The 11,910-nt window shown below is 37.2% G+C and overlaps 1 protein-coding gene across 2 annotated transcripts in view; it reads right to left on the bottom strand.

Moving 5' to 3' along the window:
- Positions 1 to 2,817: 2,817 nt before the first annotated feature.
- Positions 2,818 to 11,910, bottom strand: part of LOC120330225 (BMP-binding endothelial regulator protein-like) — a 29,373-nt gene continuing 20,280 nt past the window's right edge. Inside the window, exons 8-18 of one of the 2 annotated variants that reach the window (XM_078118587.1) lie at positions 10,584 to 10,693; positions 10,137 to 10,286; positions 9,447 to 9,560; positions 9,141 to 9,192; positions 8,586 to 8,667; positions 8,207 to 8,325; positions 6,900 to 7,078; positions 6,483 to 6,658; positions 5,377 to 5,499; positions 4,727 to 4,857; positions 2,818 to 3,477 (exon numbers count right to left, since the gene is read on the bottom strand). In XM_078118587.1, the coding sequence (XP_077974713.1) occupies positions 3,170 to 3,477; positions 4,727 to 4,857; positions 5,377 to 5,499; positions 6,483 to 6,658; positions 6,900 to 7,078; positions 8,207 to 8,325; positions 8,586 to 8,667; positions 9,141 to 9,192; positions 9,447 to 9,560; positions 10,137 to 10,286; positions 10,584 to 10,693 (1,544 nt within the window). In that variant the 3' untranslated portion in view covers positions 2,818 to 3,169. Of the gene's footprint in view, positions 3,478 to 4,726; positions 4,858 to 5,376; positions 5,500 to 6,478; positions 6,659 to 6,899; positions 7,079 to 8,206; positions 8,326 to 8,585; positions 8,668 to 9,140; positions 9,193 to 9,446; positions 9,561 to 10,136; positions 10,287 to 10,583; positions 10,694 to 11,910 lie in introns of those variants that run through there. The other variant, XR_013479612.1, reaches the window with a different exon arrangement.

The raw sequence follows: 11,910 nt of genomic DNA, 5'->3' as shown, positions 1-11,910 counted from the left end.
TACGTCATACGACGTAAAATAAACCAACTTTTGAATTCACGTAATCGAGACATATTGAAATAACAATAACTCCTTTACGCTCTGATTACTGCCTATATACCACAAAATGCATGTGAAAATTCTGAAATAACCAAGATATAATAATGAAATTCAACCATTGTTACGTCATACAATACACAATTTCATACGAAGTAATAACTCGTGTACGGCAATCAAATTTTTTAATAATTTACTAGGCTTTGAAGCATTCTAAGTCATTCATTTGTCCATCTCATTGTTGGATTAACACTTGAGGAAAATAAGCACATGCAAATGGGGAACCGTGTAAATTTTCATAGACGATTTTCCAACGGTATCTTAGTGTTTAGTAAATTAAGTCTAGATCAGCACTTCTTAACCTGGGGTAAATTTACCCCTGGGGGTAAATTTCTTTGTTCTTGGGGGTAAATTTGGTTATTGTAAAAAATGATTATGAACATACATAAACCACGGCTCGTTATGTTGCGATAAATCAGTGTTATCGTATTATTAACAGTAGTCTTATATTTCAAACGAAACCGAAAACCAACACCTTCAATTAAGTGGTGTTCTTTGTTATTTTAACCATTCCATTAAATGTTGTCCCCAAAATAGCACACTAAAAGTTGTTGAAACAAAATGCTACTAAAAATAGCACAGAAATTCTCAGGGATTGGAGGGGAGACGGTTCTTTTAACGAGCGCGTAATCGCGACCACTGTTTCAACAGTGAATGAGATTTTTAGATTTCGATCCCCTCCCCCCTTTCTTTAAAATCTTGGCTGCGCCCCTGATCAGGACGAATATTTAGATTTTGAGTTTACGTATACGTATCTTCTGTGCATGGAAATCTTTTCAAATAGTATCATGAAACCTGTCCAACTAAAACAGCACTTAGCATGATTAAGTAAAAACCGGTCCTTTTTTCAATACAGAAGCGAATATGGATTAAAAAAGAGAGTAAAAAAAGGCTTCGCGTCTACAGTTAGGGCCCTTTATACTTTACTTGATAACTTTTAATTAATGATGTTTTAGGGGTAAATTTTGTAATCCTGTTTGATGAAGGGGTAAAATATGCAAAAAAGGTTAAGAACCACTGGTCTAGATGGTCATATGATTTAGACCTCAACATTGGATCGGTTGAAATTAATAATTTCTCTCCTTGGAGTGCCATCTAACACCCCCGTATAAAGGTTTGCGGTCATGAGAACTATTACCCCAAAATGTCATGTAAAAGAATCATAACTTTTAATTAGTAGTAAATACTTAAACATATGCAGATGACATGGAAGACTAGTTTCATTATTTTTGTTTTATTTTTTTTATAACACATATGAATACGTAATCCAACATTTTGTCAACGGATCTTTCCTGTTCCCATTTTATCAGGCGAGTATATAAACTTTTCGCCAATGTAATTTAACAAATGAAACGCCAAAGTCGATCGAACCGCCGGGATGATCTCCACTCATTCGCAAGTTGCCGTAAATATATTTGAATTTACTGCTTATCGCAATGTATTTCTTCTGTATCTGTAAACTAAGTGTTATTCTCAGTGTGGAATTTAGGACTCGCCCATGATTTACACCAACGCCCTTCAATAAGCACAAAACTGCAATATCGCGCTTCAATGAGCACAAAAACGAGATTTAACGCACCGCTGCGCAAAATTAGAAGAAGGTTTGCTACTAGCTTCACAGTGGTCTCCTGTAGACTACAAAAAATTCGTTCGAAGCAATTTCTAATCATCCAAGTCATTTCATTAAGTGATAAACTGGGACTATTGTGATAATAAATAGAATGCAAAAATAATATGCTGAATCAAGAATACAAAAGAAAAAAAATTAAAAAAAACAAAACAATTTTGGACCACAATCGATTTGGATAAAATTGATTCTTTCTTTAGAATTATCCCCTTATTGCCCAATTACTTAACTTTATAGTTTATTCAGGGCATATTCAAATTCCTAAATTTCCAAAAATAATATGCTCAAAGTGTATATATATCAGCCCAATTTATGGTAATCTTTCTTGAGATAAACAGAGTAAAATAAATATCTTACTGATAAAACGTGAATTGTCCTATTCGAATTGGCGTTTGCGTTGCCCGAATCACGGTCCGAAATTGAATAAAACAAAAATTAAAAAAAAAAAACAATAAAATAGGGAAATATGCTGAATTATTTTAAATGCTGATAAAATCGACCAACAAAATGAAATAGTAAAATTTCTTTTCGGACAAAGTTTTATATTTAAAAATATTTATCATTTCAAAACGCATTGTTGTCAGTTATAATTCAGGGGTGGGCAAGCATACTACAGCCCGCGGGCCAGATCCCACCTGTTGAAATTACGACTATAGTTTTTATGAATAGAAATTTTGGCGCTCTCGGAGTATCCGCACCAAGATGGCGCACAACCTGAACCCTAACCTGGTACACATACTGTGTTCAGGTAATTGTTATCGACGCTATGTAAGTTCCACATTCATAAATTCATACTGGGTTCGACCTTCCGGCCAGGAACCAAGCCTATTATCTGTAAGTGTGGCCCACTTAGGAAAGTGCTTGCCCACCCCTAAGATGAATCTTTCTTGTAGTCATATCGGCCGGTTACAGATCGTTAATCAGAGTGAGGGAGCCAAGTTTTCAAGAAAATTTTGGGAACTCCTGAAGTATGCGCACCAAGATGGCGCACAACCTGAACTCAGGCTGTGTACCAGGTTGTATTTCAGGTTATGCGACATCTTGATGCGCATACTTCAGAAGTACAAATTTTGTGTTTGGATTTTTGAGAGTCATATTTTATAGGCTTAATGCAGCAATTGGTTGGTCAGAAGACCTCTACGTCACGTTTTCGGTGAGATTCATTTTGAAAGAAAATTATTTGCAGCTTGAAAATCCGAGTGTTGACCACAATAATTGACTTGGCGGGCTGGGTTGTGGCGCGGGCTGTAGCATACCCCTGGGTAAGATGAACAGATTTCTTAAGAATTCATCACTACTGAATATGCTGCCACCGAATAAGCCGTGCGCTAACCAGCTTGGACGACACTTCCAGTCTGCACATTAAACGAAAAACGTTTTCAAAGAGGTAGATTGAGTCATAAAAATTTGAAAAAATTGACTAAATCATTTTTTTTTGTCAAAATATCACGTCTCTGCATTAAAATTGGGATTATCTTTAAAAACGTCATTTTTCATTTTAATTTGAGTCCGCTTTCTTCGTCGCCTTGAATTCAAAGACCGATGAATTACTCTCAACTCTGCCGATCTAAGAGCGCTTTCACACTGGCTGATTCGAATACATCTCTTCCGATGTATGGCGTATCCAGCGGGGCAGTGACACCCAGCTACGCACATCTTAGAACAGTTCCGTGTGTGTGATCGTTTATAATTCGTGCAGGTTGGCTTGCACGCGGGACCGCATTGAGAGTAAACTTTGCCCCGTTTGCAGGTTTCTGAAAATAATAAAAAGATTGTACAATTAATTCCAAGTTATTTAATTAATTGAATTTCGACGATGTATTTCAATTAAAACTGGGCATTTGTAATCGCATATTTGAATCGAACCAAATAGTAAGTTACCCGAATCGGTTCAAAACGAAATTTTGAATCGCGTTTTATTTATCTGGACGCACAAATGCCAATATTTTTATCGAAGCCATATTTTGCAATGCGCTTTTCTTTCTTGGGAGGTATTGATGAAACATGTTTTTTAATGTGAACTCTGAGCAACGTGTCTGAGAGATGGATTCATGTTTTTAGTATTTTTTATGCTTAGAGGAGCTGTCCCAATAAATATCTTTCAAATATTCGCGATACGATTCGATTCTGAAATCATCAAACATTCACACTCAACCTTAAATTGCAATTCGAGAAACCCATTTAGGCCGAAAATAATTTCGTACGTCTACCTCGTTTACAAGTTTCTGAAAATGTTGAAAAAGTTAAACTCAAAGAGCCGTATTGCTTCTAGTGTTGAGGAAGTCCGAGGCCATAGACTTGATTCGACTTCAGATTCGAATTCGACTTAGGACACAGATCACCCGTGACTAGATTTGATTCACGAATTATGAATTGGGGGCTCCTACCTCATACTAGATTGTAATAATGGGTTCAAGTCGATGTCTCACAACCTGAATCCTAACCAGTACACATTTACTATGTTCAGGTTGTGCGCCATCTTGGTGCGCATACTTTTGGAGGTCCCTTGTCTGTCGTGTTTAGAACGTGACATAAAATTTGTTAGTTGAAACAAAACAAGACAAAAATCACAAATCGCACTTTTACAAATTGTATTCTGTAGCGGTTTGTCTAAAAAAGTAAACGTTCCTCAAATTTTTTACAACAAGAGTAAGTGAAGCCACTCAGCTGAGCCGTTTTAATTCCTACTACAGTATCATTGTAGTAATTACATATGGATTTACCAACACAAAAGCAAAGATAAAGAAACAGTGGATGAAAAAGTGCCAAATCGTTAACTACCAGGGCATCTGATGAAACTCTTATGCCGAAAATTAATTTTCAAGACTTTTGTTACGTGTTGAGTAAGTGCCGTTTTCACGTCAGAACTGCCTCAAGTCTCGTGCCCATCGGTATTTATCGTTGGCTAATGAACATAAAGTCGTAATCTTGTTTGAGCAAACTTTCTTAATTAAGTTGAGTCCGCAAAACTCCTAATATTCATAAATATATTCAAACACTTACTTCTGCAATACATTGGTCTATCCCATTTCACGACGACTCCTTTTCGCTCACACGCTGAAGTATAGGCAAGGATGGATTCGCAGGAACATTTGTGATTCGGCGGGCATTCGCATGTGTCTGTGAGACAGGACCTATAACAGTATTCAAGGTTTATTTGTGATGGGGAAAAGATTGTTGGGGTGCCGCAATGTCGGGATGTCGTGGTGTCGCCATGTCCGGATTTCAAAATGTCCTGATGCCAATGAGTTAAATGTCGAATTACGCAATATAGAATAACGAATATCGTAATATCAACGATTCGGAATGTCGAAATATCGGAAAATCGGAATTAGGCGATGCGAAATGTCGAAATTTCGAATTACCGGTCATAAAGTTGGGATGTCGGAATATCTGAATGTTGGAATGTAACCATATCAAAATATTGAGTGTCCGAATGTCGCGGTATACAGCGTGCAATCAGCGAACTTCTGGTTAATAAATTGAGTCCAATTAAACTCGGAGTTAATTGGGAAAATGAATGTAATAGCTTCCTAGAAGTTCCAACCATTGTCAAGTTATGTAAAGCCAAGTAAAGCGAATTAACGCATCAACAATAACTTAACAAAATGATTCATTTTTGTACTTTGTGTACAATAATAAAGTCTATTGACCTGTAATAATCCCGCGGGTCCACTTTATCGTAGCATCCTCTGAAAGCCTCTGATTTGAAAACTTGACATTTTTTCTTTGCTTCGAGTTTCATCATAATGCTCTGACTGCACGGTTCACTGGGTCTAAAAAATTGAAATATTTAATTGAACTAATGTACAAAAAGACTTTCTAATTCGAAAAAAGTAAGATAAGATTGTCATATGAGGAGAAAGTCGACGAGGCGCTTATCATATGATGTACTATGCCGGTTACATGCATGGAATAGTTGAATCGTAAAGAATAGTTAACTAGTTGTCTGTATTAGGTGCATGGATTTGATAGTGTAAGGAGTCGTAACCAACCAGCGTTGCCACATATGAAGGCGAGGAGTCCAGCAATCTTCTCGCACATAAATTTACCTCATAAGATTAAACCCGCAAACCAGAGAATGTAATCAAAGGTGCGATTGCACGTGTGTTCGAAACACCAAGCACGATGGATCAATCGCCTAGTAATATGGGCTCTAGGGAAATTTTTTTTTTATATTTATCACATGAACTACTACGTCCATAACGTATCTGTATCATATATAGCAATTTTTCGTAGCATAAAACGTTTTTTAGACATGTTTTCCGGCGTCCGGCCAGACCCGCTAGCTGTTTTGATCTAACTTGGCAAACAAAAATTTCAGACCCCCCCCCTCCCCGGATTTTAAAATTTCTGGCTGTGACCCTGAACGTGAGATCAACAAAATACGCTTGTGTTTCCGTTTCCATGGTCAATTTAGCAGTATTTTCCCGATGCGTCAAACCTAGCAATTTTGGCATCGCATGATACAGATATCAAATTAAAACTCCAAGCCAAGCTTCACAAGAATATTTCACCGGGAGATTACGGTCCGCCGAAAAATAGTTGATTTCTACATGTCTGTGGCCCATGCATGAACATCTCAGTCCTCAGTAAATACATATTGAGCCGTACTTTAATAATGAGACACTTCAATAATGCCGTTTTACCGAGACTCCCCGTGTTATATTCGCGCATTTGGTACGGGGAAAAGTAGTCTTATAACGCCGAATGCGGGTCAAAGAGGGCGTTAATAACTCAATAGATTGTTCTCACCAACCCTTTACTATAATCCGGTCTTGAACATCTTCCAGTCTCAGATTTCCACGATTCAGCAAAAGAATTTTCATCAACTTTGAACGACCCGTCTCCACCAATAAAATCATCTCTTGGAAAGCCGTTATAATTGCCGCATAATCCGCAAAGAAGGCCTTTATATGCACTGGTTGCTCCGATCTAGAATAATGACGTAATAGTATTTGATGACTACTTCTAGGTATGACGTAATAATGACGTAACAAATACTTTTAGATGATGTCATACATTTTGAAAAGCTTGGTATGATTACTGGTATGAACATCTAATGAGACCAAAGTCTATATGATATAATATGACATCACAATGGTTATATGAATTTTTCAATGGTTACACATTTTCATGACGCAATAATGTATAATGACGTCATAAATATAGTCACCTCTAAGAAGCTATCACCATCCCAGTTCAGAGAAACGCCAGTTTTTGTCCGAACTTTGACGATGTATCGCTCCATAGTGATGTAGACTGCCCTTGATATGTAAGGCAAGGATACTTTTCGATCATTCACTTTGGTAACTAATCGCTGATGAAGAGAGACTGTAGTTTCGCCATTGCTGCCTGAAAATATTTAAAAATTAAATCTTAAATTTGTATGCCTCAGAATTTCAAGCACTCATTTCTGCGGACTGCGTGTTTCGTGTTTCCTGCGGAGAGTGCGCGATAGGTATTCATGTCTTGATTGGCGCTTGTCAGCGAACTAATCCATTTGAATATTTGTTTGCAAGATTGTTAAAAAAGTTTCTGATCGGAACATGGCAATTTTGAAGTTTCGTAAACCGATAAAAACAATCGAGTAGCGCAAGCTGTACTGGAATGGAAAGATTCCAATCATTCAAGCGCCTTTCAAATTTCTGGTAACTACTTGTACAGCGCCCTTTTCGGGGTGGCAGTGCTAAATAATAAATTGAACATTACGTTTTTTATTTACCCTATTTACGCTTACATTTTGAATTATATTATTTTATACACCAATTTCTAATTTTGGAAATAAAACTTTGTCGTGAAAGTACGTTTTGAACGCATAAAAACACGGTGAATATCATTTTATATTTTTAAATAAAAGGAATTATATAGAGGTCTAGTCTTGCCGGACCCCATAAGAGACACTTCGAGTATCTAATGCATTATTTTACTAAACAAATGACGTCATCAGTAGTGACGTATCAGGATTTTGATACCCAAATTATCCACTGCCAAAAACCAGGATTCAAACGACCTCGTTCAGACAAGCAAACAAGAGAGCAACGCTCAAATATATGGACACGCAGACGAGAGCGAATCAGTCCTTACCGGTACCTTTGATGCTACCGGAACCATCAAGAAAATTCTAGATTTTCATTAGCAGGAATTTTGCAGAATCAAAACGTACAGTCAGTTTTCACGCGGACTATAATCCGTGTTCTCATGGATAAAAAAATACAGAGGAATTTTGCACGAAATATCATATTTAATAGAATTCATACAAAATTTAGAAATAAATAAAAGTAACAGCCTTCTAGAAAAAAATTCCATCTTCAACTACTGAAAATTTCAAATCAATTGGTCCAGTAATCAAAGAGAAAAGCGACTTTTTAGATTTTCTACTGGATGTCCAAAAAAGTGTCAAAGAACAAGAACAAGAACAACAACATATTATTGGAACGATCGCTATGTCCACTATGTGTCCAATAATGAAGCAATTCTTACCGGACCCCATAAGTGTCATATAAACCGCTTTCGTCCAGGCAAAAGATCTCGAAGTCTTGGCGTCGTTTTCCACAACTACGGAGAAATTCATGCTCTTGCAGTCTTTAGCGATGACATATCTGTGAAATAAAAAAAACTATAAAACTGAAAACGGTTAACCGGAATCTTTTGTATAGTTAAGGGTTGAATGTTTTCAATGAAATTTGGCGATATCTTATTTAAGTTCATAAATACATTTGCAACTAGGTATGGGAACGGCAAACCGGTCAATTTGGCGGGGTCACACGTTGAATGTAATTCATGTTCTTGCAGTAGGGACGCTCCCTGGCTACGCACCTGCGCCAGTTGAGGTCAACGCTAGGCTAACACAAACACTTACCGGCAATCTCCTTGATAATTGAACGGCCTTCCATCGAATGTTCTGTAGTGCGGGTCTCCAAACACGGCACAAACTCCTGGTTCTGAGGAAGAAAAAATATGAATGTTACCCATACTCTATAGTAAATTGAAAAGCTTTCTCTTCACGTCGAGTAAGAAATAGAAGCAAAATTGAATTAGAATAACCTAATGATTTCAGCTTAATATTAACTTGAATGTTTAAATTCTTCTGTATTCAAATAAGAACTTAATTTTGAATCGGGTCAATGGTAAAATTGGGTCTGGTTTTGACGTTTTTTAGTGGTACTCTCGAAGTATGTGAACCAAGATTGCGGAAACCAGAACGTAGTATGTGTATCAGGTTAGGGTTAGGCCATAATTTTATTCCAATTTTTCTTATTTTAGTTCTATCACGAGTTCGGGGACTAGCCAAGTGACTCTCGTAGTATTTGTACCTGAAATTATGGTCTAACCCTAACCTGGTACACATACTACGTTTCGGTGCCTTTTCAGTTTGATTTCCTTGAACCTAAAAGCTTCAAACATGGATTTTTACCATCTATGCACATCTTGCAGCAGTTCCCAGGAACAAGTTCCAGTGTCTTGCCCTGAAATATGAAAAAAAATAAATCTATTAATACTTATTAATCACGTGAATAATCGCTAAATTTTATACAACATCACATCCTTTCATTAGTTAACCACACTTTAGAATAGGAAGTTATTCTGACATCTGTACCAGAGCGAATTATTCAAGCGTGACTGGTCAGTATATTCCCCTCTCACTAAACAACTACTAGTGCTGCAATTTATTGCTTCATGTAAAATATTAGTAAAAATAAAATAATACATTTGTTCTTACTTCAGGGCACGTTTTAGGTTCATCTTGGCAACGGTTGATTTCACATGTGATTGACGCGTTCACGCATAGGCAGTTTCGACAATAGTCACGCCCCTCTTGCCACGTAGCTCCATGCTGGAAGTAAAATGTGTCAGTTCGTTACAATACTTTTTGAAGAAAGAGTGGGGGGTGGGATATTTTTCTTGATAATAACGTCACGAACACCATGATGTCATATAAAACTATCTGTTGATATTTGGATATAAAAGACTTTGAAACATATCCGGAGCCTTGAGTAATAATATGAAGTCAATAAGCGGGAGTGAGAGAATAAATGCATTAAAGACAAGAATTGATTATATCATTATCATATTTTTTTAAATCAATGCTGTCTTCGCAAAAGGTACTTGTAAAAACCATTTCACGTGACACCCAGAGAATCCTCCCGTGGCTTCTTAGAAGCTAAGACCTGGTTCAAATATGCCTGGGATATAGTTTACGTTTTATCCCACTACTATCAAAAATTTCTATTTAGTTTTAGTAGCGCCGGGGTAAAATTATCTATCTATCCCACGAGAGAAGAGAACTTGGCGTAAATATGTGTTTCCCGGGGAGCTGATGGTCTGGTCTAGTCTAAAAAAAATTGCGATAGAATTTATTTATCGCGGGGAAGAGATGGAATTCATATAAACTTGTGTCTTAGACACCCACCTTTCTTGTTCTTCCTTTCGAATCCACGCATTTCCTCGGCACATCCTCAGGACAGAGAGGGCAGCATTCCCCAGGTCTGTAAACCCACTCTGTCATTGGACATCTCAGAGATATAGGGCAAGTTTTCGTGTCGCAAATCAGAGTGCCATTCTGCGAAAGCAAAAGATAAAAACGTTAACTTAGCTATGATAACATACATCTCGGCTTCAATTTTTACCCCCCACTACCTCAAACAGGGTGTAAATAAATTTAGAAAGCATTGCCACATCAGAAAGATACAAGAAGAGAATACGAGAGAAAATAGGAGTAAAGAGAAGAGCAAAAAAAAGAGAAAGGGTGAGAAAAGATTGTTACAGAGAGAGATAGTAAGAAAATGGGAGAGAGAGATAAAAAAGAAGCATTGAGGATGAAAAACAAATCCAATAAGAAGAAGGACAAATTACTTGCCTTGCATCTACATCGCGTACATTCATCCTCACTAACCGCTTCGTCGGGAAGTAGAATTCGTTCCGGCATTCGACATCTCCCTCCATCAAGTTCGGGTTGGATTCGGTGACCTGTCAGTATTAAAATAGGCTTATTTAGTAGGATTTTTACTCGAACGCCCTACAATTGCGTATCACTAGTCCCTATAATTTCAAAATGACGGTTTTGACCGTTTTTCACTGTTTTTGCACGTTTTGGCAAGATTTTCAGTGGTTTTTGACGGTTTATTACTGTTTTTGCACGTTTTAGCAAAGTTTCTAGTGATTTTTGACGGTCTTGCTGTCAGTAATAAAACAGTTTTATTTAGTCAGATCTTTACCCAATTCATTCCTTTTTGCAGCAGGAACAATTACCTATTGCGTTTCACTAGTTCATAAGTTCTCAAAGTGACGATTTTTACGGTTTTTCACTGTTTTTGCGCGTTTTGACAAAGTTTCTGGTGGTTTTTGACCCTTTTTTCACTGTTTTTGCGAGTTTGTGCAAGATTCTAGTGGTATTTGACGAGTTTTCATTGTTTTTGCACGTTTTGGCAAGGTTTGGTTTATGACGATTTTTCTGTTAGTAATAAAACTGTTTTAGTCAGTAAGAATTTTACTCGACGGTTTTTCACTGTTTTTGCGAGTTTGGGCAACGTTTTAACGTTTGACACGTTTTAATGATTTTTTGACGGTTTTTCTTTTGTCGCAGTAACGACCTTCAATTGCGTTTCACTTGTCTGTAAGTTCTCAAAGTGCCCCATACGGAGCCCCGTGCTCGGTGAAAAAACATCTACAGAGGCTCCGCTAGGAATTTATTTACTTAATTGAAATATTGAATATTTAATACAAAGCAAATAAATCAGTAAATAACACAATTTTAATCCACCCAGGAATATTAATCGGTAAGTAACAATGTTTTTTTGACCTCCTGAAGTATGCGCACCAAGATGGCGCACAACCTGAACTTAGGTTGTATACCAGGGTTCAGGTTATGCGACATCTTGGTGCGCATACTTCAGGAGTACCGTTTTATTTTTATTTTTTTTTTCCACTTTTATAAATTCATTGTGCTCCATTAATAATAGTCAACCTCTTTACGAGCACCAAAACATCGGAAGTTTGCGAACCCTTGCACTAGTCCACGAATCATTATCCAACAATTATTTTGTGTCCGTTCACTTGGGGTGTTAGTAATTAGAAGCTTAAAATAGGCCAAGAGAGTATTTCAGGTGCTCGCGTAGTATGTACACCAAGATGGCGCACAACCTGAACAAAGTATGTGTACCAGGTTAGGGTAATCAGGTTGTGTG

This window comes from Styela clava, chromosome 12, assembly GCF_964204865.1.
Source record: "Styela clava chromosome 12, kaStyClav1.hap1.2, whole genome shotgun sequence".
Taxonomy (NCBI): domain Eukaryota; kingdom Metazoa; phylum Chordata; class Ascidiacea; order Stolidobranchia; family Styelidae; genus Styela; species Styela clava.
The sequence above is the reverse complement of the archived record's forward strand: the minus strand, read 5'-3'. Positions and strand labels throughout refer to the sequence as shown.